The sequence below is a fragment of the Thamnophis sirtalis genome, unplaced genomic scaffold, assembly GCF_051295495.1.
Source record: "Thamnophis sirtalis isolate CommonGarterSnake01/CBP01778 unplaced genomic scaffold, rThaSir2_p1.2 scaffold_3, whole genome shotgun sequence".
NCBI classification, from domain to species: Eukaryota; Metazoa; Chordata; class Lepidosauria; order Squamata; family Natricidae; genus Thamnophis; species Thamnophis sirtalis.
This window is the reverse complement of record NW_028261383.1, coordinates 34,727,571-34,748,132: the sequence shown is the minus strand read 5'-3', so window position 1 is coordinate 34,748,132 and position 20,562 is coordinate 34,727,571. Positions and strand designations below refer to the sequence as shown.

The 20,562-nt window shown below is 42.8% G+C and overlaps 2 protein-coding genes across 3 annotated transcripts in view; both read right to left on the bottom strand.

The window, feature by feature from the left end:
• Positions 1-574: 574 nt before the first annotated feature.
• On the bottom strand, positions 575-19,276 carry TEKTL1 (tektin like 1). Its single transcript, XM_087708627.1, has 8 exons — positions 19,140-19,276; positions 13,033-13,603; positions 10,940-11,044; positions 8,989-9,187; positions 6,803-6,969; positions 3,634-3,729; positions 3,260-3,373; positions 575-2,220 (listed from the first exon to the last, which is right to left on the bottom strand). The coding sequence occupies exons 2-8, from the start codon at positions 13,585-13,587 to the stop codon at positions 2,020-2,022; spliced, it is 1,437 nt and encodes a 478-aa protein (XP_087564753.1). The 5' UTR covers positions 13,588-13,603; positions 19,140-19,276; the 3' UTR covers positions 575-2,019.
• Positions 18,363-20,562, bottom strand: part of LOC106542754 (1-acyl-sn-glycerol-3-phosphate acyltransferase alpha) — a 17,367-nt gene continuing 15,167 nt past the window's right edge. For both annotated transcript variants that reach the window (XM_087708642.1, XM_087708641.1), the window contains exon 7: positions 18,363-19,926. In XM_087708642.1, the coding sequence (XP_087564768.1) occupies positions 19,730-19,926 (197 nt within the window). In that variant the 3' untranslated portion in view covers positions 18,363-19,729. The remainder of the gene's footprint in view (positions 19,927-20,562) is intronic.

The window sequence follows — 20,562 nt, the reverse complement described above, 5'->3', positions numbered from 1 at the left end:
CGGTGGAGGGTGCACTAGCCGTCAGATCTGGTGTTGTTTTTTTCCCCTCTCCTTTTTCCGGCAGGTCGTTTTAATCCTTGCTAATTACTTTCTGTTCTTCGCTTGCCAGCTTCCTTCCCACCCTCCTTCCTCCTCCTCCCCCCCCCCCGGCCGGGTGCGCCTCCCCGCTTTTACTCCCAAACAGTTATATATTTATATATATATTTATTTTCTCTCTCTCCACGGCATTCGCGCGCGCGCGCTCTGTTCTTTGCCCGCCGAATGTGGTGGGGAGGGGGAGGGCAGGCAGAAAGGTTGGTCCGGGTTGAGGGTTCAGGATGGTCTTTGAGGAACATAAGTCTGTCCGGGTGCGGGGGGGGGCATATTAAAGCACTTTATATTTATGTAATTGTATTTTATTTTGTAAGGCATGTTTAAATACAATAAAATAAAAGTTGTTTAATCAAAACAATCTGATATATAAACAATCAATGTGTCGTCGCGAACAACGCCCCCCCACCCCTGCGCGCACTCAGTGGGCCACGGTAAAATTATCAAAGGCTGACTGGTCCGCGGCGATAAAAAGGTTGGGGACCACTGACTTAAACTATTGCAATATGCAGATGCATTACAGAAAGAAGTGTAGCTATTGGAATTATGTAAAAATCCCCATATGCGAAGATATGACATAATTTCACATCAGTATTTCACTCCTCTGAAGGTTTAAGGGAAGATAGCTTCCATATATTATTTCCTGCAACCACTGAGGCCAGAATCTAGATAGTTCCTAAAAACTAATGCATTGTATGCAATCCAAATTGCACTTTACGAGTTCAATTTCTAGTGGGAGGTTTGAATCTCATAGAATAACATTTATCTATCTACTACTGAGAATTCTCAATGAGGTCCCAAACTAGCTGTGTAGTGCCTGCCTTCTGGCAGTTGTTCTGACCCGGCCTTCGCAAATAGTGATAAGACATTTACTCATGAGTAAAACAAACCCCTTTTTATAAAAGGGCAGAAACAGTCTTTTATTCACACGGATAAACAAAAAATCAAGTGTAATTAGTCCCAACAAACCTGGGTTTAGCTAAGAAATCTGAATTGCTTGCTGTATACTAAAAACGAATGGTCGTCTGTGACAACCGGCCACTCCCAAGCCTCTGTTATTTATTTCCTAGCCAGGGATGGGCTGCCTATTGTCTGTGTCTGCCTTTCCCTGAGAGCCGGCTTACTGCTTTTCTTTGCTCTCCTCTCTTTTCCTCTCTGTACTTACACACATCTGGGATGGGGTCCATCTGTTCCTCCCCCTCACTCATCTCAGGCTGCCTCTCCATCTGGGGGAGGACAGAAGGCCCTGGCTCTGGTTGTTTCCTTAGCAGATCCTTCCAAAGGCACCGAAGCTGGCCCAGGTTGAACCTCCACCACCTCCTCTCTGACTCTGCTGCTAGCTCTGCTGGCAGCTGATGGGCCACAACAACAGTCAGTATAAAGCTACTTCTCTGATGCTATGTGTATATTAAAAACAGGTCCAGGGCAGCTGGTCGAGAGAGGTTCTGCTGAAAAAAACTAATGTGCTAGTTATATGGATACCGGGCTTCAATAGGGTATGCTATCTAGCTCCTAGAACAAAGGCAGGGGATAATTCAATCAAAGGTCACTGTTACTGTTTTCTCATATTGTAAATCTAATTACTAAATCCAAATTTCGTATTTTCTCACAACTGTCCTGTGCACTAGATAAAACAGAGAGACTGAATAGCCCAAAGGCACCCAGTAAGCTTCCGTAGCTAATGGTGGATTTGAACCCGAGTCTTCCCACTAACTTAACCTCTATTACCTTAATGTCTACACCACATTCTACATTAAGCAGCCACATTCCCGTCTATTTTAGGAATCTGACTAAGTTAAGAGTATTTTGAATTTGGTACTCCATTCTATTATCACTGCCCATCAAATATTTTCCCCTTCTTAACTAGAAAGAAGTTGACTACTATAAGTGTCCAGGTTTTATTTTAGTACTCATTAATTGCCAGACTTCCTAGGTATAGACCAATTCAAAAATCTCATTCATGTTGGTGCGTGGATGCATGCGGCGCTGCCGCAGGCGTTTAATGCTACCGTCGACTTCATAGCCTGTCTGCTTGCTGTGAATGCATTCTTGCAAGTACTTCTGAGTGGCTTTTAGATGTTGGATATCCATGGCCGTATCTTCCATGCTGCTATCTAACTTTGTAGTGGACTGGATAAAAAAAAAAGCAACAGCGGAGAAGAAAAAGTAAGTAAGGATTTGCAAACATATTTGCAAATCAGTTTTGTATCCACAGAGCAGAGGTGGGTTCCTACCAGTTCAGACCAGTTCGGCCAGGGAGGTAGTAACTCAGCCTGCCACACCCCCAAACAGGTTCTCTTGGTGCCACCATAGCACCACCATCTTATTTTTTTGCTTCTGCGCATGTGCAGAAGCATTTTTTTATTACTGTGCATGCATGCATAGCGCGCGTGAAGCGCCCCTGAGCGAATCAGCAGTAGCAGCAGCCAGAACCCACCCCTGCCACAGAGTTAACTTGCATCATAATGAGGTGTACAATTAATTCAACAGAAGAGAATATTGTAGCTCAAGGTTGAATTGTGAGGCCCTTGGTGCTCTCTGAGCTTGGTTGTTTTCTTGCAGACATTTCATTACCTGACTAGGTAACATCATCAGTGTTAGAGGGAGCGGGGTTTGCTTTCTGTTTATATACAAGTGATTTGCTCTGTCAGTCTTGATGGGAGTGTTGTTTAATTCTTGGTAATTCCTTGATAAAGCTGTTGTTTATTCTGATTGTTTGGCAGTTCCTCATTTGGGATATTGTTTGCTGCTTGACTGTTGGTTTGGTGTTAATCTCTAATTATCTGGGTGTTGACTGCTGTTGAGGTGTTTTAATCAAGAAACTATAAAAAAAAACTTCCATCAACAGTGATGGGGCAAGTCACTTCTATATAAACAGAGAAGAAACCACACTCTCTTCTAGAACTGATGATGTTACCTAGTTGGATAATGAAATGTCTGCAAGAAAGCCACCAAGAAGAGAGTATCAAGAACCCCACAGATAATTCAGTTTACCATTTTACAGCATAAACACTGCAAGTCCACTGACCAAAGTGGAACAATTAAGCACACCTGCTAAAAATAGCTTTACTGCTGTTTTAAGAAACTTCCTGTATTTTCTGCCCAGGCCAAAATTCATGGTCTGGAAGGTTGCATTATACATCCTGCACAAAGACTGTAATAACCTTACCTGCTCAAGGATTGTAGCTTCAGGCAATTGTGTTCCCACATGTCTCTGATACGTCTGCACTATTGGCCGTGTCAGCTTTTCCCTTGTCTCCAGGTACTTCATGCTCTCAGGGCCCTGTAGGTATAAATTCAAAGCAAAGGTGGATTCTAATGGATAGAAAAATAACTCCAGCTAATCCGGCTATGTAAATATTTTAAGTAAATATTGTGTTTCATAATTTTCAATAATTTTTTATTTTTATTTTTGATTGGGAGTTACCCAGAATTGGTTGAAAGATGGGCAGCTACATAAGTGTTTTAAATAAATAATCAGATTTGGAGTGGGCTAAGGGAGAGAATTACAGCACAGGTGGCACCCAGCCCATCATATCTCACCAGTGTCAATCCACGAGTGAGACGCATCTCATGGTGGAAACGTTGGCAGCGGTGCAGAGTGCTACGTGTTCCTCCCAGGGTTATATCTAATTTTTCCTGATAGAGAGAGAGCGAGAGAGATAGAGAGAAAATAAAGGAATAATTGAATGAGGCTGATCAGACATACTAAATTTTAATATAATTAAAATATATATAATTATTATATAAAATATAATTTTAAAACTTTTTAAGCACCGTATCCTAAGATCAAAAAGGGACGTGGTGGCTCAGTGGCTAAGACCCTGTGCTTATCAATCAGAAAGGTTGGCGGTTCGAATCCCTAGCACCATGTAACAGAGTGAGCTCCTGTTACTTTGTCCCAGCTTCTGCCAACCTAGCAGTTCGAAAGCACATTAAAAAAATGCAAGTAGAAAAATAGGAATCACCTTTGGTGGGAAGGTAACAGCGTTCCATGCGCCTTTGGCATTTAGTCATGCCAACCACATGACCATGGAGACGTCTTCGGACAGCGCTGGCTCTTCAGCTTTGAAATGGAGAAGAGCACTGCCCCCTAGAGTCAGGAACGACTAGCACATATGTGCGGGGGGAACCTTTACCTTTACCTTATCATTAGAATCCTTACTATGCATCACTTGTCTAGATTCAAAGCTTGAGAAGAACAGGACAGGATTAAAAGCTCTGTTTTAAGAAGTACAGGTAGTCCTCGGCTTAACGAACACCCTTGAATCCAAAATTTCCGTTGCTAACTGAGACATTTTTAAAGCAGGCTTTGCCCCATTTTACTAACTTTCTTGCCACAATTGTTAGGTGGACCACTGAGGTCATTAAGTTAGGGACACGGTTTCCGGTTAAGATTCACCTTAACGGTTGTTAAGTGAATCTGGCTTCCCCATTGATTTTGCTTATCAGAAGGTCGTAAAAGGGGATCACATGACCCCCCGGGGCACTGCAACCATCATACGTACGAGTCAGTTGGCATTGGACTTTTGATCACATGATCATGGGGAAGCTGCAATGGTCTTTAAGTGTGAAAATGGCCGTAAACCACTTTTTCCAGTGCCATAACTAAACAGTTGCTAAATGAACTGTGGTAAGTCAAGGAGTACCTGTGTAGATCAGTGTTTTTCAAACTTGGCATTATATGGACTGGGGAATATTGGGAGTAGAAGTCCACTAATTTCCATTAAAAACTGATAGGAAAGAGAGATTCTACTCCCAATTAATATAACACTGTCTAAATCTGGAGATATAAGTAAGTAAGTAAGTAAGTAAGTAAGTAAGTAAGTAAGTATGTATGTATGTATGTATGTATGTATGTATGTATGTATGTATGTATTTTCTGCACTCACTTAACCTGCCTGAGCAAATATTGCTGAATATTTGGCAGGACATAAAGCGAGATTTGGACATAAGAGTGAACATGAAACAGGGTCAGACTTGAGGATTTCTTGTGGGCCCCATGTATCCCTTCTATCTCGTTAAAAACAGGAAGTTTGAACACAGGAAGTTTGAAATGTCAAACCGCAACACCTGTTGTAAGTAGGCCAAGTCAGTTGGAGGTCTCGCTTGCGAGTCAGGCATATAGCTTAACTACAAAAACCAGAATGAAACTAGTGTTCCCTGTATGCTTTTCTGCCTAGCAATAAGGAACCTAACCCATTGAAATGTTTCAACATATTTCCGTGTTTTCGATGCTTTGCACATACTATAAGAACGCATGTTTGGATTAGAACACTGTTCAGTTGTTAGAAATTGCTATCTCTATCTGAACTATTTGGCCAAATAAAGCTTTTTCTTGATCTCGCAGTCCGAATCTCCTGATTTTCTGTAACAATAAAGCATGAAAAACAATTGCTGGGTCCTCACAACAACTTCGTTGCATGACACCGAGAGTTGCTTTGGGTGAGATGGGCAGCCATGTAAATTAGGTAAATAAACAACAAATAAATGAACTAAACCAACGACGAAAAAGATAAAGCCGATTTGCCTTTTCTGTCGTCTTCAGAAATGTTTTTTCAACCTTCCAGTCTAGTTTTCAGTCCTAGAAATTCTAAAGGGGCCCTTCTAAATATTTACTAGGGCCGTGATGGCGAACCTATGGCACGTGTGCCCAAAGTGGCCCATGAAGCCATGTCGCCTGGTATGCGAGGCCTTGCCTGTTTGCCTTCTGGGTTTCTGGCACGCATGTGCGTGCGACAATCAGCTGTCCTTCGTGCATGCAGCAGTGCTGAAAACTGGTGTGTGCATATGCGCGAAGGACAGCTGATTTTCGCATGCACAAGCGTGCCAGAAATCCAGAAGGCAAACAGGCAAAGCCCAGAAGTTTGGCTTTTCTGGAGCACGATCCCTTCGAGCACGAGGCAGTGTCAAAAACTAGTGTGTGCATGCACGCCGGCCAGTTGATTGTCAGACGCACATGCCAGAAGTGGTTTCCTGCCAGTTCTAACCTCTTCTATAGAAGAGGTTCCACAAATCTACAGTGCCAATTAGAACCGGTTCCAGCTCCCTTTCCCCGTCTGTCCGCACATTATCAAGATGAAGAGTGAGAGGAGGAATTCTGGGAGTTGAAGTCCACAAGTCTTAAAGCTGTCAAGTTTGAACACCCCTGGAGTTTTTTCCCCTAAAGGGTTAAGGGTGCAAGGGTCTTGTAACTTGACAGCTTTAAGACTTGGGTGCTTCAAATACCAGAGTTTCTAGAGCCAACATTTTGGTTACTAAGCAAGAGCGTTGTTAAGTGAGTTTCACCACATTTTACAAGTTGGCCATGCCCACCCAGTCACATGGCTGGCAAGCCACTCCCACCCAGTCACATGGCCAGCAAGCCACTCACACAAAGCAGGCCACACCTACAGAAGAGGTTCTAACAAAATTTGAAACCCACCACTGGCGTATGCGCACTAGAACCCAGACGTTGGCTTTTCCAGAGTGTGGCCCCGACGAGCTAATGGCATACTGCTGCTAAGAAACAGAATAGGATATTACAAAAGTAGTGTGTGTTTAGTCTGACTTACATTAGACCACTTCCATTTTGTAATCATTTAGTTTAATTAAAATTTGTATTTGTTGTCTCAGAATTTGCTTGCTTTTTGAGCACATCAGTGGATTGATTGATAGATTGTCTGTCTGACTAATTTCACCTATGTTACAGCAAACCTATCAAGACATTTACCTTATGACCGAGAGTCTCCTCCATCTTGCCTTGCAATCGGTTCTCAATGGCATCGTGCACAGTATTACGGGTGTTCTGTGCTTCACTGATAGTTTTTTGTAACTGAAACATCACATTTTTGGTGATAGTAGTAAGACGCCGGGCATCTTCTAGAGCTCCTGCACACTCTGGAGAACAGCAGTAATGAAACGAAGAGGAAATAAATAGTTCTTTTCAAATCTGTTCTGCTTGTTGAATGCAATTTACAATTCGAGCCAGCTTTCATTCTTTTTCTTTCTCAGTGTAATAGGCAAGGATAGATCATTCATAAAAAACACTTCTACTCTTGTTTAACTGAAGTTTCTCCCATGTTGCTTGTGCGGTTTACCTCTAAATCATATAATTGTACTAAAAGAACAGACTGATTATTATACTATTTGGGAATCATTTTATCGATGGTTAGAGAATGAATATAAGAATTAGCAGTAAAAGGAATCGTGTAAAATACAGAAAATGTACCAATAGTTAATATAATGAATAGAGTTAAATAAATCATGAAGAGGATTGTTATCTTATTAGACATTTAAGGTATTGGTATTAAGCTAGGAATAGATTAAATATGATTGTAAATCTTAATTGTTCGGATAAAATATTTATACCCAGATGACACACTGTTTAATGGAACATGGATTGTTTATATTAAAATTAAAAAAAAAAAGGAATTGGACTAAAAGTTATGTGCTGGGCTAAGTCTCTGGACTGACATCATTGCCATTTGCAAGTTCCTAAATCTACCTGCAATTCTTTCTCAGGAAAGAATTCTAGAATCTTGAATATGTCAACAACTCTTGGGGCAGCTAGATTAACCCAGTTAAAAATGAGTACAGTATATCTATTTGGAAATTTGGTTTGACAAAAGTATATCATATCTATACTTCATTTTCTTGGTTTTAACTTTGCCTCTCACTTTGCCCTTCTTTCTTTTTTGTGAATTTTAGGAGATGGAAATAACAATAAGGGTTAAAAAGTGGAAAGGAGACAGCATTGATGAGGTTTCTCCTTATAGGATGATCCACTTATGAAAATACATGTTCTAGCTTGCTGCCTGATCTGTGAAGGAAAACACTTAATCTGAGAGCATACTGGGCTGACTCTGAGGGACATTTGTCTTTTCAGTGTCAGGATAGACACCAAGCTGCTTAACTGCAGAGCATGATTGGAGAAAAAAGACTTACCCCCAACTTTCCTTAATTAGTTTTAATGCCAAAAATTGAGGGCTAGAGTACAGAATCTAGAGACTTGAGATAAATCCTGTAGCCCTTCTTTATTAATTAGCTCATTAATCTTCCTAATTTCCTTGAAGTGCTGAATTTCTCAGGCTGTCAGCTTAGCAAACCTTTCCTGTCTGCGAATTGTTTTTGACTTTAAATCTCTGTAGACAGATTGCCACAGCCCCTTTACTTTGTGTGAGATGCTGTAGCAACTGCACACCATTTGAGGATTCTAATGAATTCTTACGGAGGTCTTTAAGAGGTGTACATTAGTTGCCTGTGGAACTTCTAAGAAATTCTACCGTGTTTCCCCGAAAATAAGACAGGGTCTTATTTTCTTTTGATCCCCCCCCCCAAAAAAATAAATGCTTGGCCTTATTTTCGGGAAGGTCTTATTATTTTTGAGGTGCAGGAAGCGGTGAGCGTGGTCACCTCATGGCTGCTGCTGTGTTGCAATATTTTGGGGGAGGGCTTATTTTGGGGGAAGGATTTACTTTAGTGCATGCGCTCAAAAGCCCGATTGGGCTTATTATCCGGGGAGGTCTAATTTTCAAGGAAACAGGGTAGAAAAAAGCAATCAAAGAGCCTATAAATTTTCCCACTTTATGAAGGAATAGGCAGACAAATGTCTCTGGAATATGTATCCAAATAGACTGTAGAAGCCTTTTCTTCTGCAGGTAACAAATTCTTGAATTCTTTGAATTCTTTGTTTGAATTTGTTAAAAGAATTCTTTGAATTCTTTTAACAAATTCTTGAATTTTTCTTGAAATGCCACTGATATGATAAGAAATGATGAGTACTGGTATTTGCTAATATGTGAAATGCATTTAGCCTGTTTCTTCCTTTGCGTTATTACTTGATAGCCAGTAAGCCATACCAAACTATGTCTCTTAAGAATTTATTTCTGTACATCCCCCAAAAGTTATAGTAATTACCTGCTGTGAATGCTCCCACGGGGTTTGGAATTGGGGTTTCATTTCGCTCCACCCAGGGGGATGAGGGCCGGTCCAGGCCAAGCCAGGAATCACGCCCAGCCCCTAAGAGAACCATGCGCAGAGGCTGGGGCACCAGGTCGAGCACACGGCCACGTTCACCACACAGAGTGTTGAGGGTTTCCCTACATGTACCTAGTTGCTGCAAGAAATTGGATGCTGATAATGAAGAAACCAAAGATGAAACGACCACTTTTATTCAGCCTGCTAGGCTTAAATCTAGGCTTAGATATAAACCTAGCACAGTTCTCTTCCACTTGGCTGTAGCCTCCAAAGTTAAGTAAAGAAGCCCTATCTCTGGCTTAGCTGACACCAGCAATGATTTGGCTTCTCTCCTCAGTAAACTGCCTTCTGCAATGGCAGTTTCACTTTTCCAGCAGAGCTCCTCAGCTATTAAAGGTAAAGGTTCCCCTCGCACATATGTGCTAGTCGTTCCCAACTCTAGGGGGTGGTGCTCATCTCTGTTTCAAAGCTGAAGAGCCAGCGCTGTCTGAAGACGTCTCCGTGGTCATGTGGCCGGCATGACTAAACGCCGAAGGCGCACAGAACGCTGTTACCTTCCCACCAAAGGTGGTTCCTATTTTTCTACTTGCATTTTTTACGCTCTTTCGAACTGCCAGGTTGGCAGAAGCTGGGACAAATAATGGGAGATTCTAACCGCTGAACTACCATTTTTCTGATCAACAAGCTCAGCGTCTTAGCCACTGAGCCACCAAGTACCTTAGCCATTATTAGATGGCAAACAGAGGATTTTTAAAATCCACCATTTTTACAATTGATCAGGAAGATGGCATGATCATATTAATCCAATTGTGGGTACCATTGCGTTAGTAATAGTTACAGGTAGCCCTCGACTTACGACCACAACTGAGCCTAATATTTATGCTGCTAAGTGAGATAGTTGTTAAGTGAGTTTTGCCCCATTTTATGACCTTTCTCACCACAGTTGTTAAGTGAATCCCTGCAATTGTTAAGTTAGTAACACAGTGATTGTGAATCTGGCTTCCCCATTGGCTTTGCTTGTCAGAAATTCACAAACGGTACCTGACCCCGGGACACTGCTACCGTCATAAATATGAGTCAGTTGCCAAGTATCTGAATTTGAATCATGATTGAACATGGGGATGCTGCAAGGATCGTAAAGGTGAAAAACAGTCATAAGTCACTTTTTCCAATGCAATAGCAATAGCACATATACATGGCTCCACAGGTGCTTTACAGCCCCCTCTAAGAAGTTTACAGAGTCAGCCTATTGCCCCCAACAATCTGGTTTCGGAAGGATGGAAGGCTGAATCAATCTTGAGCCAGTGAGAATTGAATTACCAAGCTGCTGGCAGTCAGCAAAAGTAGCCTGCAGTACTGCATTCTAGCCACTGCACCACCGTGGCTCTTGTAACTTTGTAACTGTCACTTTGAATGGTCACTGAACAAACTGTTGTAAATTAGAGGGCCTGAAAATCTGAAAAAGTTAAATTGCATTTAGCTTCAGTTCTTCCAAATAGCTGATCTGGCTGAGTTGTGTTTTAGGAGCACCTCTGCCTGCTCTAAGCCAAGCAAAGAGAAGTCCCTTTACTTTGGGGTTCCACACAACTCTTAAGTTTGCTAAGTAAAAAATTGTCCCATCAGCTGTGATTCTCAGTTCCATACAAATTAATAGATCACAATTTCATCCTTCATGATCTGTTTTTCAATCACTGGGGTACAGAAAATTGCAGATTTTGAAAAAGTAATTTCGTTAGTTCTTTCCCATGAAATACACAAATCTTGGACAAATCTAAAGCTTCCCTATATTTTCTGCTTTGATTATTTCATCTGTCAATAACCACTTAATATCCACCAGTATGGATCGTGGGATCCTGCCTTCCTTTTTCCCCCCGTCTGTTTAATTCCTTACCTTAAGATGATCTCCTGACCAGGCCATCATGTCCTGCAGTTTCATTTTCAGTTTTGTAAATTCCTCCTTTTCCCATTTCATGAGTGCATCTACTTTGTCAGATATCTACATTCCAGGAAGGAGATATTTATTTGCTTCTTCGCTTGTTTGTCAAGTTTATATAGCCACCCATCTCATAAATGGTGATATGCAATAAAACCAATAATTAAAACAGTCTTAAATGACCACTAAAACGATTAGATGTAAATATAAATAAGATCGTCGGAGAATGCATCAGAATCTGGCACATCAAATAACCGATTTAAAAAATGGGGTAGGCATTGAGCATAACCCTCTAGGAGAAGAATTGTTGATATAATAAATTAAATTGTGTGTGTCAGGATTCACAAATAGAAGACTAGGGGGAAAAATCTTCCTAAAATAAAATCAGACAAAATGGGCAACTCATTGTGATTATTATTCCAATTTTCTTTATTCTTTTTCTTTTCACTATCTCCGTATGTATGTATGTAACATACATACATACATACGGAGATAGTGAAAAGAAAAAGAATGTAGGTATGTATGTATGTATGTATGTATGTATGTATGTAATATTTCTACTATGTTTTATTTATGGAAGTAGATATCTATGATAATGGAGAAAGCTGGAAAGGCATACAATTATAAAGTGTCTTAGGAAAGTTTTAGACAAGTTTATCATCAAATAACAAAGTTTATTCAGTTAAATATTAGTTTCAAGATTGATAAAAGAAAGCACATTTTGATTCTGTCATTCACATTGCCTCATGTTTTCAAGATAACGCTCACAAATGCAGAACAAGTTATAAAAATTAATTAAAGAAATACATAATAGTGTAGGTGATTAAGTAGAACATCTGTATTAAATATAACAAATATTGGAAACACATAGGAAATCATTAGTTATCAGAACAAGTTTGTTCATGATTAGATAGGCCATGCCAAGAACGCAATATTTTTGCACCTACACTCTTTAAAAACAACAAAATAATTTCTTTGTACTAATACTGAGTGCTTAAATGCTTACTATCCTCCTAGATGATATTGATACAGTTCATTTTTCTGAGCTATTAATAGTTTAATCATGGTTTGCCCATCCAATAAGCTGGGTTCATACAATGCATTAGGCCACAACTCCAGTTTACAATTTAAAATAGTTGAATTGATTCTGAACTAACGGAGAATCAAGCATGGCAACTGGGTCAGCCAATGGGAACTATTTGGTGACTGAGAGCCATGCCAGACCATTCGGAGCCTGGGCGTGACTTACCTATGTAGCTCTGAGTCTGTGCAAGAGAACTAATCTAGTCTGCTCTCTGAATTGAAACTGAATCTAGTCTGTCTGCAATGCTGAACTCTAAACTGAAAACTGATCTCTCCTTTCTACCACATTGGAAGAATCTGCTGTTGGTATTGTACATTTATTCATGTATTATTATGTATATAAAGAAGTGTGTGCTTTCTGGATTTGATTATTGCAACAAACTCTGACAAACGCCATTACTAATACTGATCACCTTATAAAAGAAGATCAGAGTTTGAAAAACTGGTATTTATAATGCATTAAGAAAAATGAACTGTGAGTGAGTCCCTCGCATGTAACGTATGACTGTGAGAATAGGACCATAAGGAAGACTGAGAGTAAAAGAACTGATGCTTTCAAACTGAGGTGTTGGAGAAAAGTCTTGAGAGTTCCTTGGACACCAGGGAGATCAAATCAGTCAATCCTGAAGGAAATCAACCATGACTATTCTCTGAAAGGACAGATACTGAAGCTGAAGCTCAAATGCTTTGGCCACCAAATGAGACAAGAGGACTCACTTGAAAAGAGGTTGGGAAAGACTGAAGGCAAAAGGAGAATGGAACAGCAGAAGATGAGATAGGTAACTAGTGTCATCAATGCAATAAACATGAATTTGGGCAAACTCCAGGAGACAGTGGAGGACAGGATGACCTGGCGTATTGTGGTCCATGGGCTTACAAAGAGTTGGATGCGGTTTAGTAACTGAACAACTACAACTACAACAACAAATCAAAGAAGGAGACGGATTTGACAGGAATGCAGGTCTCACCTTTTCTGTTTCTGCCCGGTGCTCTCGGATGGCTTTGCTCTGCTTATTGGTCATGAGGCCCTGGCGGATTTTATCCAACATGGCATTCAGTTGCTGCCGCATACGCATTATTCCCTTGAACTGCTCGTTGATTTCAATAAGAGCCTGGCGCAGGCGACTTACTACCAGGCGTGTCTCCCTGAAGTACTGAGCCACGTATTCATTGTTCTTTGTGTTGCTATAGTCCCGGGTGCAAGGCAAGGTTAACTTTCCAACCCAAGGGGGAGGCTTTATTTTGCACTTCCATAGAGTCACCCCTGGCCCCTCCGGGGGTTTTCTCTTCACCTCTCCAGAATCTGAGACATCTATCTTGAATTTCCAGGAGTCAATCTTCAGTTTGCGCTCGTATGGTGTTTCCTCAGCCTGGCCGGGGACCTTGGCAGGACGCCACAGTTCGAGGGCATCCTTGCCACATCGCTTTGTCAATGTAGAGGTTTCTTGTACTGTTGCATGTGTGTCCTTGTGCCACTTCTCAGCACCCACCTGACCTGTCAGCAGGTGAGCAGGAGGTCCCATGACTGAAATCCTGGGGCTGTCAGGGAAGAGAAGTAAATGTTACATTTTAGCAGGAAAAGATTCCCCACCAAAAGGATGAAGTGTGCAGATGAGCAATGGTGATTTTTTTTTTACTTTTTTCTGTTCTGTGGGCGTGGCTTGGTAGGTGTGGCAATCTGGGTGCATCTTATACACTGAATACAGCATTTTTGGCCTCCCAAAACCCCAGCCCCTTTGCAAAAATGGCTGTACATAGCCTTTAGGAGGCTTCCAGAATTCTCCTGGGGGCTGGGGAGGACAAAATGAGCAAAAAAATGGCTTGTTTTTGCCCCCTCAGCCCCCTGGAACACTCTACAAGCCTCCTAAAGGCTATGCATGCACTTTTTTGACAAAAAATGGGGCCATTTTCATGAAAAATGAGCCGTTTTGGAGAGGTCTGCAGAGTGCAAAACCTTTTTTTTTATTTCCCTCTTCAAAATCTTGGTGCGTCTTATACTCCGGTGCGTCTTATACTCCAAAATATGGTATTTGCTGGTTCTCCGAACTACTCAACAGTTCCGCTGCCAGTTCTCCAGAACCTCTCAGAACCTGTTGAATTTCACCCCTGCAGATGAGGCATTCAAATTATTGAGGTCATAGAAGGGAATTGCAATCAGTGGCATAATGATCTGAAATGGGAAAGAAGGAAACCAAACTTTGACATGTTGACCTTTTCACCTGATTAAAATATCTTAGGATAAGTCATGAAGCCAGGCCCTCAACACAAAGCTCCCAATAGAAGACAATCTATGTAGTGCACGGATGATATTACCTAGTCAGATCATGAAATGTCTGCAAGTAGACAACCAAACTCATTCTAAAAATTGGAATATCCTCAAGTCCATCTCTATTTTAATATTTGCAGATGTTTCCTTGATTTGCAGTTGTGGCTTTGGCAATGTGGGAACAGTGACATTTCAGAGAAATTACTTTTTTGGTATCAGAATCTGAGCTAGGTAAACTTATTTGGAGGGCCCAGAAAATGAGTGGCTGAAAATAGAACAATCAACTTTTCAGATATTAAAGTCCACTTTTTAATGTGTTACAGTCAGCAAGGGAATGATTCAAATTCTTATCTTCACAGGGTAGCCAGTAGCCTAGGTTTCTCAAATTCTTCCTATAATTTGCTCTGTTTCATATGCTGTTCTTTCTTCAACGCTCACTGTTATCAGCTTGATTGTTCTTAAACATTTCATCACTTGTCTGATTCTCCACTCCCTCCTCGGTTTCTAGAACTGCTATAATCTCTTACATTTTGAATAATTTATTGCTTCCTCAGCCACTGCTGCTTCTTTTTTTAAGTTATTGCAGATAGAATTTTTGCTTTTTGCTTAAAGCTACAGTTCTACTACATTAGGGACTGGATGAGGGCTAACAAGCTTGTACTCAACCCAGAAAAGACCGAGTGGCTGTTGTGTTTCCCTCCCAAAAATTTGGCTAGTGTTCCACCACTCAGGCTGGGGGGTCAAATTTTACACCCCTCAGACAGGGTTCGCAACTTGGGAGTCCTCCTGGATCCACAGCTGACCTTTGATCACCACCTGTCGGCTGTGACCAGGGGAGCATTTGCCCAGGTTCGCCTGGTGCGCCAGTTGCAACCCTACCTGAACCGGGAGGCTCTCACAACAGTCACTCGCGCCCTTGTGACCTCTAGGCTGGAATACTGCAATGTGCTCTACATGGGGCTGCCCTTGAAGAGCATCCGGCGGCTTCAGCTAGTCCAGAATGCGGCCGCGCGAGTGATTGTGGGTGCACCTCGGTTCGCCCACATAACACCTATCCTCCGCGAGCTGCACTGGCTACCTGTTGATCTCCGTGTGCGCTTCAAGGTGCTTCTTACTACCTACAAAGCCCTTCATGGTAGTGGATCTGCGTACTTGGGAGACCGCCTCCTGCCAATCACCTCCTCTCGACCCATAAGATCTCACAGATTAGGCCTCCTCCGAGTGCCATCTGCCAGCCAGTGCCGGCTGGCAACTACGCGGAGGAGAGCCTTTTCTGTAGCAGCTCCGGCCCTCTGGAACGATCTCCCCGTGGAGATTCGTACCCTCACCACCCTTCAGACCTTCCGCACAGCCCTCAAGATCTGGCTATCCCGCCAGGCCTGGGGGTAAGACCATAGTCCGCCCCCACCCGAATGTTGTATGAATGTTGCTTGGTTTTAATTATATATTGTGTTTTTATGTTATTGTATGTCTCCCCCTCCCATACAAGTTGTTAGCCGCCCTGAGTCCCCTCAGGGAAAAGGGCGGCCTATAAATAAACTCAACTAACTAACTAACTAACTAACTACATTTACAAAATTCTTCATAATTAGGTTGGTTGGATTGAAATATACGTACGCATAGACATGCATACTCTGACAGGATGACCTAAGTGTAATTTATTTTTCTGCTTGATCAATGAGCTAGCAAATAAGGAGACCATATTAAGAGTTGGCCGGAGGGAGACTCCAATAAACTCCAAGCAGTGTGGAGAACAAAATAAGCTTCTCAGCGATTTCCAAGGTGGATGTAATCTTTGTCCTCTTGCTCAAAGACTACGCCTGTTGGAACTGAAAGCTTGTGTCCTTAGTGGAGAAAGTAAAAGGCTTAGTTTCTATGCTGCAATATGTCAGTGTTGCAGAACATGAAAGTGTCTTCAGTAGAACAGGTGGTGTTTCTTAGGAGGAGCAAAAAAGGGAGTCCCACGGAAAGGCAAACAAGTGAAGCACACAATCCTGAGGAGCCGTGGTGGGATTCAAATATTTTTTACTACTGGTTCTGAGGGTGCAGCTTGGTGGCCATGGCTTGGTGGCCATGGCAGGGGAAGGTCACTACAAAATTCCCATTCCCTCCCCACTCCACTAACCTGCTATCCAGCTCCGTTCTCCTGTGCAGGGCAACAAAAGAAGACCCAGCCAATCAGCTGGGACTCAGGAGGCAGCGAATAGATGGGGGCGGGGCCAGCCAGAGATGGTATTTGCCAGTTCTCCTAACTACTTAAAATTTCCGCTACCAGTTCTCTAGAACCGGTCAGAACCGGCTGAATACCACCTCTGCTGAGGAGTCAGAAAATCAGTATTAAGGCCCAACTGAGCTCAGCAGCTGGCACCAAGCTCTTGCTGTACTAGATCATTCTTTACCCCCTGAGCAAATTTGACCAATCCCAGCCTGGATCTATGACAAATCGCCACAGCCAACTCGCCGCAAGACAACTCACTGCGGGACAAGAGTTACACTAATATTGAAGAAATGGTAGAATGGAATCATTAAGGAAAGGAGGAACAAGGAGGGACAAAATGTGAATTGTTGAATTGTCGCGTGACGAGTTGATCGTAGCAAGTTGGCAGCAGTGAGTTGGCTGCTGCATGTTGGCCCCTTCCGCCCAGCCTTCCATAAATAGTTGGAAGATACCAAAGCCTCCATAGGAGGATTGGAGATTAATAGAATAATAATAACAGAATAACAGCATTGGAAGAGATCTTGGAGGTCTTCAGTGACGTGCAGTCAGGGGAGGCAGGGGAGGCAGAGCCTCACCACTGTCATTATGAAAACAAAAAAAATGTAAAAGGAAAAAGGCTGAGGTAGTTGCTGCCAGAGTCACAGTGGATGACTCTGCTTAGCGCTTAACTGTTTTAAAAAGCCTCTAAAAAAGTGCCCTCTATAGGAGGAGGCAGGAGAACCACGTGCCTCATCTAGTCTGACTTTATGATCACTCGAGCAGAGTTAAGCAAGGGTTAAAAGCCGAAAAATTCCTTATGTAGATGAGGCACGTGGTTCTCTTGCCTCCTCCTGTAGAGGGCATTTTTTAGAGGCTTTTTTAAACAGTTAAGCAGAGTCATCCATTGGGGACTCTGGCAGCAGCTAGCCCAGCCTGACCTCAGCAGCTCTTGCCTTTTTCCTTTTACATTTTTACATTTTCATGATGGCAGGCAAGAGCAGAGTTGAAATCCTCTGTGAAACAGCTGGAAAAGGTATGTGGGTCAGAGGGAGAAGGAGGAATTCAAAATTAATCCTCCTGGTGCAACTGTGTGTGTGTGTGTGTTTGTTTGTTTCTTCACTCAAACAAACTCCCAATTTGAGAGAGAGTTTGTTTGAGTGAAGAGAGGGAAGGGGGTAGGAGAGGCAGGGAGGGCAGCCCACCAGCTCAGGTGGGCGAAAGTCACTTTCTTTCGCCCGCCTCTGTGTCTGCGGCAGCCCGCCAGCAGAGACAGGTCTTTTGCCCACCTCTGCTGGTGGGCTGCCGCTTTTTTTTTCCCGCCTCTGTGTCCGCGGGCAAAAGAAAGCAGCAGCCGGGCAAAAGAAAGCAGCAGCCCGCCAGCTCAGGTGGGTGAGCTGGCAGGCTGCCACTTTCTTTTGCCCGCCTCTGTGTCCGCGGCTGCTGCGGACACAGAGGCGGGCAAAAGAAAGTGGCAGCCAGGCAAAAGAAAGCGGCAGTTGTCAGAGCTCAGGCGGGCGAAAGAAAGAAAGCGCTTTAGACAGTGGGATGTCGGGGGGGAGGACTGCCTCACCAGCCATAAACCTCACCGCACGTCACTGGAGGTCTTCTAGTCCAACTCCCTGCTCAAGCAGGAGACCCTATACCATTTCAGACAAAAGGTTGTCCACTTTCTTCTAAAAACCAACAGATTAGCAGAAAGCTGCAACACCAAAGCTAATAGGGGGTACCATTGACAATCTAGAACAGAAAAGAAGTTGTGTTGTGTACAAAGGGAGCATAAACTGAGCATGGAATTCCATTGAGGGGGTTTGGATAAGAATAAAAGGAAAGGGAAATGAAAATGTCACGTGAGTTTATTATAAACTCTCTGGACAAGCAAAACATATGGAGGAAGCCTTGAGTGTCCGTGGAAGAGGCCAGAACCTGGAAACAATATTTCTCTTATACTCCACACTTTAACCTTTAGAATATGCTCCCCACCCCACAGCAAAGATCTGGGTAAATCCCATTTTGAACCCCTTTCAGAAAACGATGGAAATAGCCTTTTTAGACAAGTCTTTGGATATGATTATCCAAACAAAGGATACCCTTTGTTCCTTACCCGATTAAATTTTACTGATTTTTTTTTTGCAGCACCGATATTTTTCATGAATCGATTTGTAAACTGGCTAGAGATACATAATTATTGCAGTAGGTCAATATTCAAAGTAAATACATAATATTCCATAATATATGACATTTATTTTAGACTACCTAGGCAAAAAAGAATAGCTAGTGTTGTCGCAGGATCTGGTCTTCCACTGGGAAAGCCACAATAAGACACGGTTAATTGACAAAGTTCCCTCAAATTTTCTTTCCCACCAACATACACTGTACTATCCCTGGAAAACTCTGATGCATTACCCTGTAGCCCCACCATCTCTGGCTGCATTCACACAACTCACTGAGTTAAAAATATACAATGGCTATGCTGACAAAATTGGCCGTTCCCTAAAGCAGTCAACCCCATGATGATTTAATCCAATGTCCCAGTTTATGTAACACAACCCACTGCATGGCCAACGCGAGTCAAGGAAGCCTCCGATGAAATGGTCCTCCTGCGCCATATTTACCTGTGTGCAAAAGAAGCGGAGATCTCCAAGTTAAGGAGACAGGCCTCCTCCGCTCCAGCCTTTGGGAGGATTCGTGAGGCACGTGTTTGGCTTCCCAATCACATTGTGAATTCTTCCTCCCAACGGGCTGTCTCTGGCTCGGGGCGAGCTGTCCCTATTGCATCGGAGATGCCAGTTGCTGTGGCAACGGGCGCTTGCCTCACAATGCCTGCTGCCGCCTTCCCCAGTTCTGGCCCCAGTTCTAGCTCTAGAAGCAACGTAGCCGAGAAACCTGTTTTGGAAGCCACAGCCGGCCTACTCCGGTTTGCGCTGCATGGAGCTCTCTTTGATTTTAGTTTTCTACCCTTTAAAGTGTTTGGGAAAGGGAAGCAGGACTCAAAGAACCCAAGCGAAAGAGGAGAACCACTTTTACGGGCTCCCCAACGATCTCTCGGCTTTCTCCCAAAGGAAATTGCTCTCTTCTCAGAAGAAGTCCAAGTCATCCAGGTTACGACACCCAAGACGGCCACCCATAAATGGGTAGATTCACAAAAGCCCAAGAAGAAGCAATGAAATTGGGGCAGGGGGATTGAATTAGTTCCTTAGTTGTATTAGTAGTTCCTTAGTGTCTTGGGGTCTGGTCTGGTGTCTTCCTTGACCACCATGCTTTCTTGTTTCTCAGGCTCTCCTGAGATCTCATGGAAGTTGGATAGGATGGTCTCCCACACACGGTCTGTTAAGTCTGGGATATGACCCGGGCTCAATCCTTCGGTCTTCACGGGTGGAAGAATGCGGATGGTGATGTCCCCTTGGGGAGAGAGAAAACAAAGACATCTATTGTGGCATGGCTCATAAGTATCCAAATGCATTTGATCTCAATCATGTCTCCTCCAGACGACCAGAGTTAAGCTTCCCGGGGTCCCAGCTGGTTTCTGGAAGGCCTGACCTCCCCTAACTTGTACAGGGCGGAAATACATGCTGACTTGCGTATTGAGAAACAGAAAACAAGAACTATGGTATCTTATCTCTTGACTTTGCAGCTAATGCATCTTAACTTAGTACAGGCAGTCCTTGACTCACAACCGCAATGCAGCCTGCCCGTTATGGCTGAAAGTCATAACAGTTATGAAGTGAATCATCATGTGACTGGACATTTTTTTGCGCAAGGCAATAAAGCAAATGCTATGGTTGTTAAGCGAACACCGCAATCATTGAGGAAAAACGACAGTTGTTAAGCGAACCCATTGTTTACTATGCGGCATTTTTACTAAAAGCTGGAAATAAACACCGATTTTCAGCCTGGCCATCAGAACTCGCAACTGGGACATAAATACCTTTTAGGGGCGGTCCATTGTAATTACGAACCATCGCTAAACAATCAGTCATAACTCAAAGACTACCTGTCCTTAGAAGTATAGCTTGCATAAATTATAGACCAGTGTTT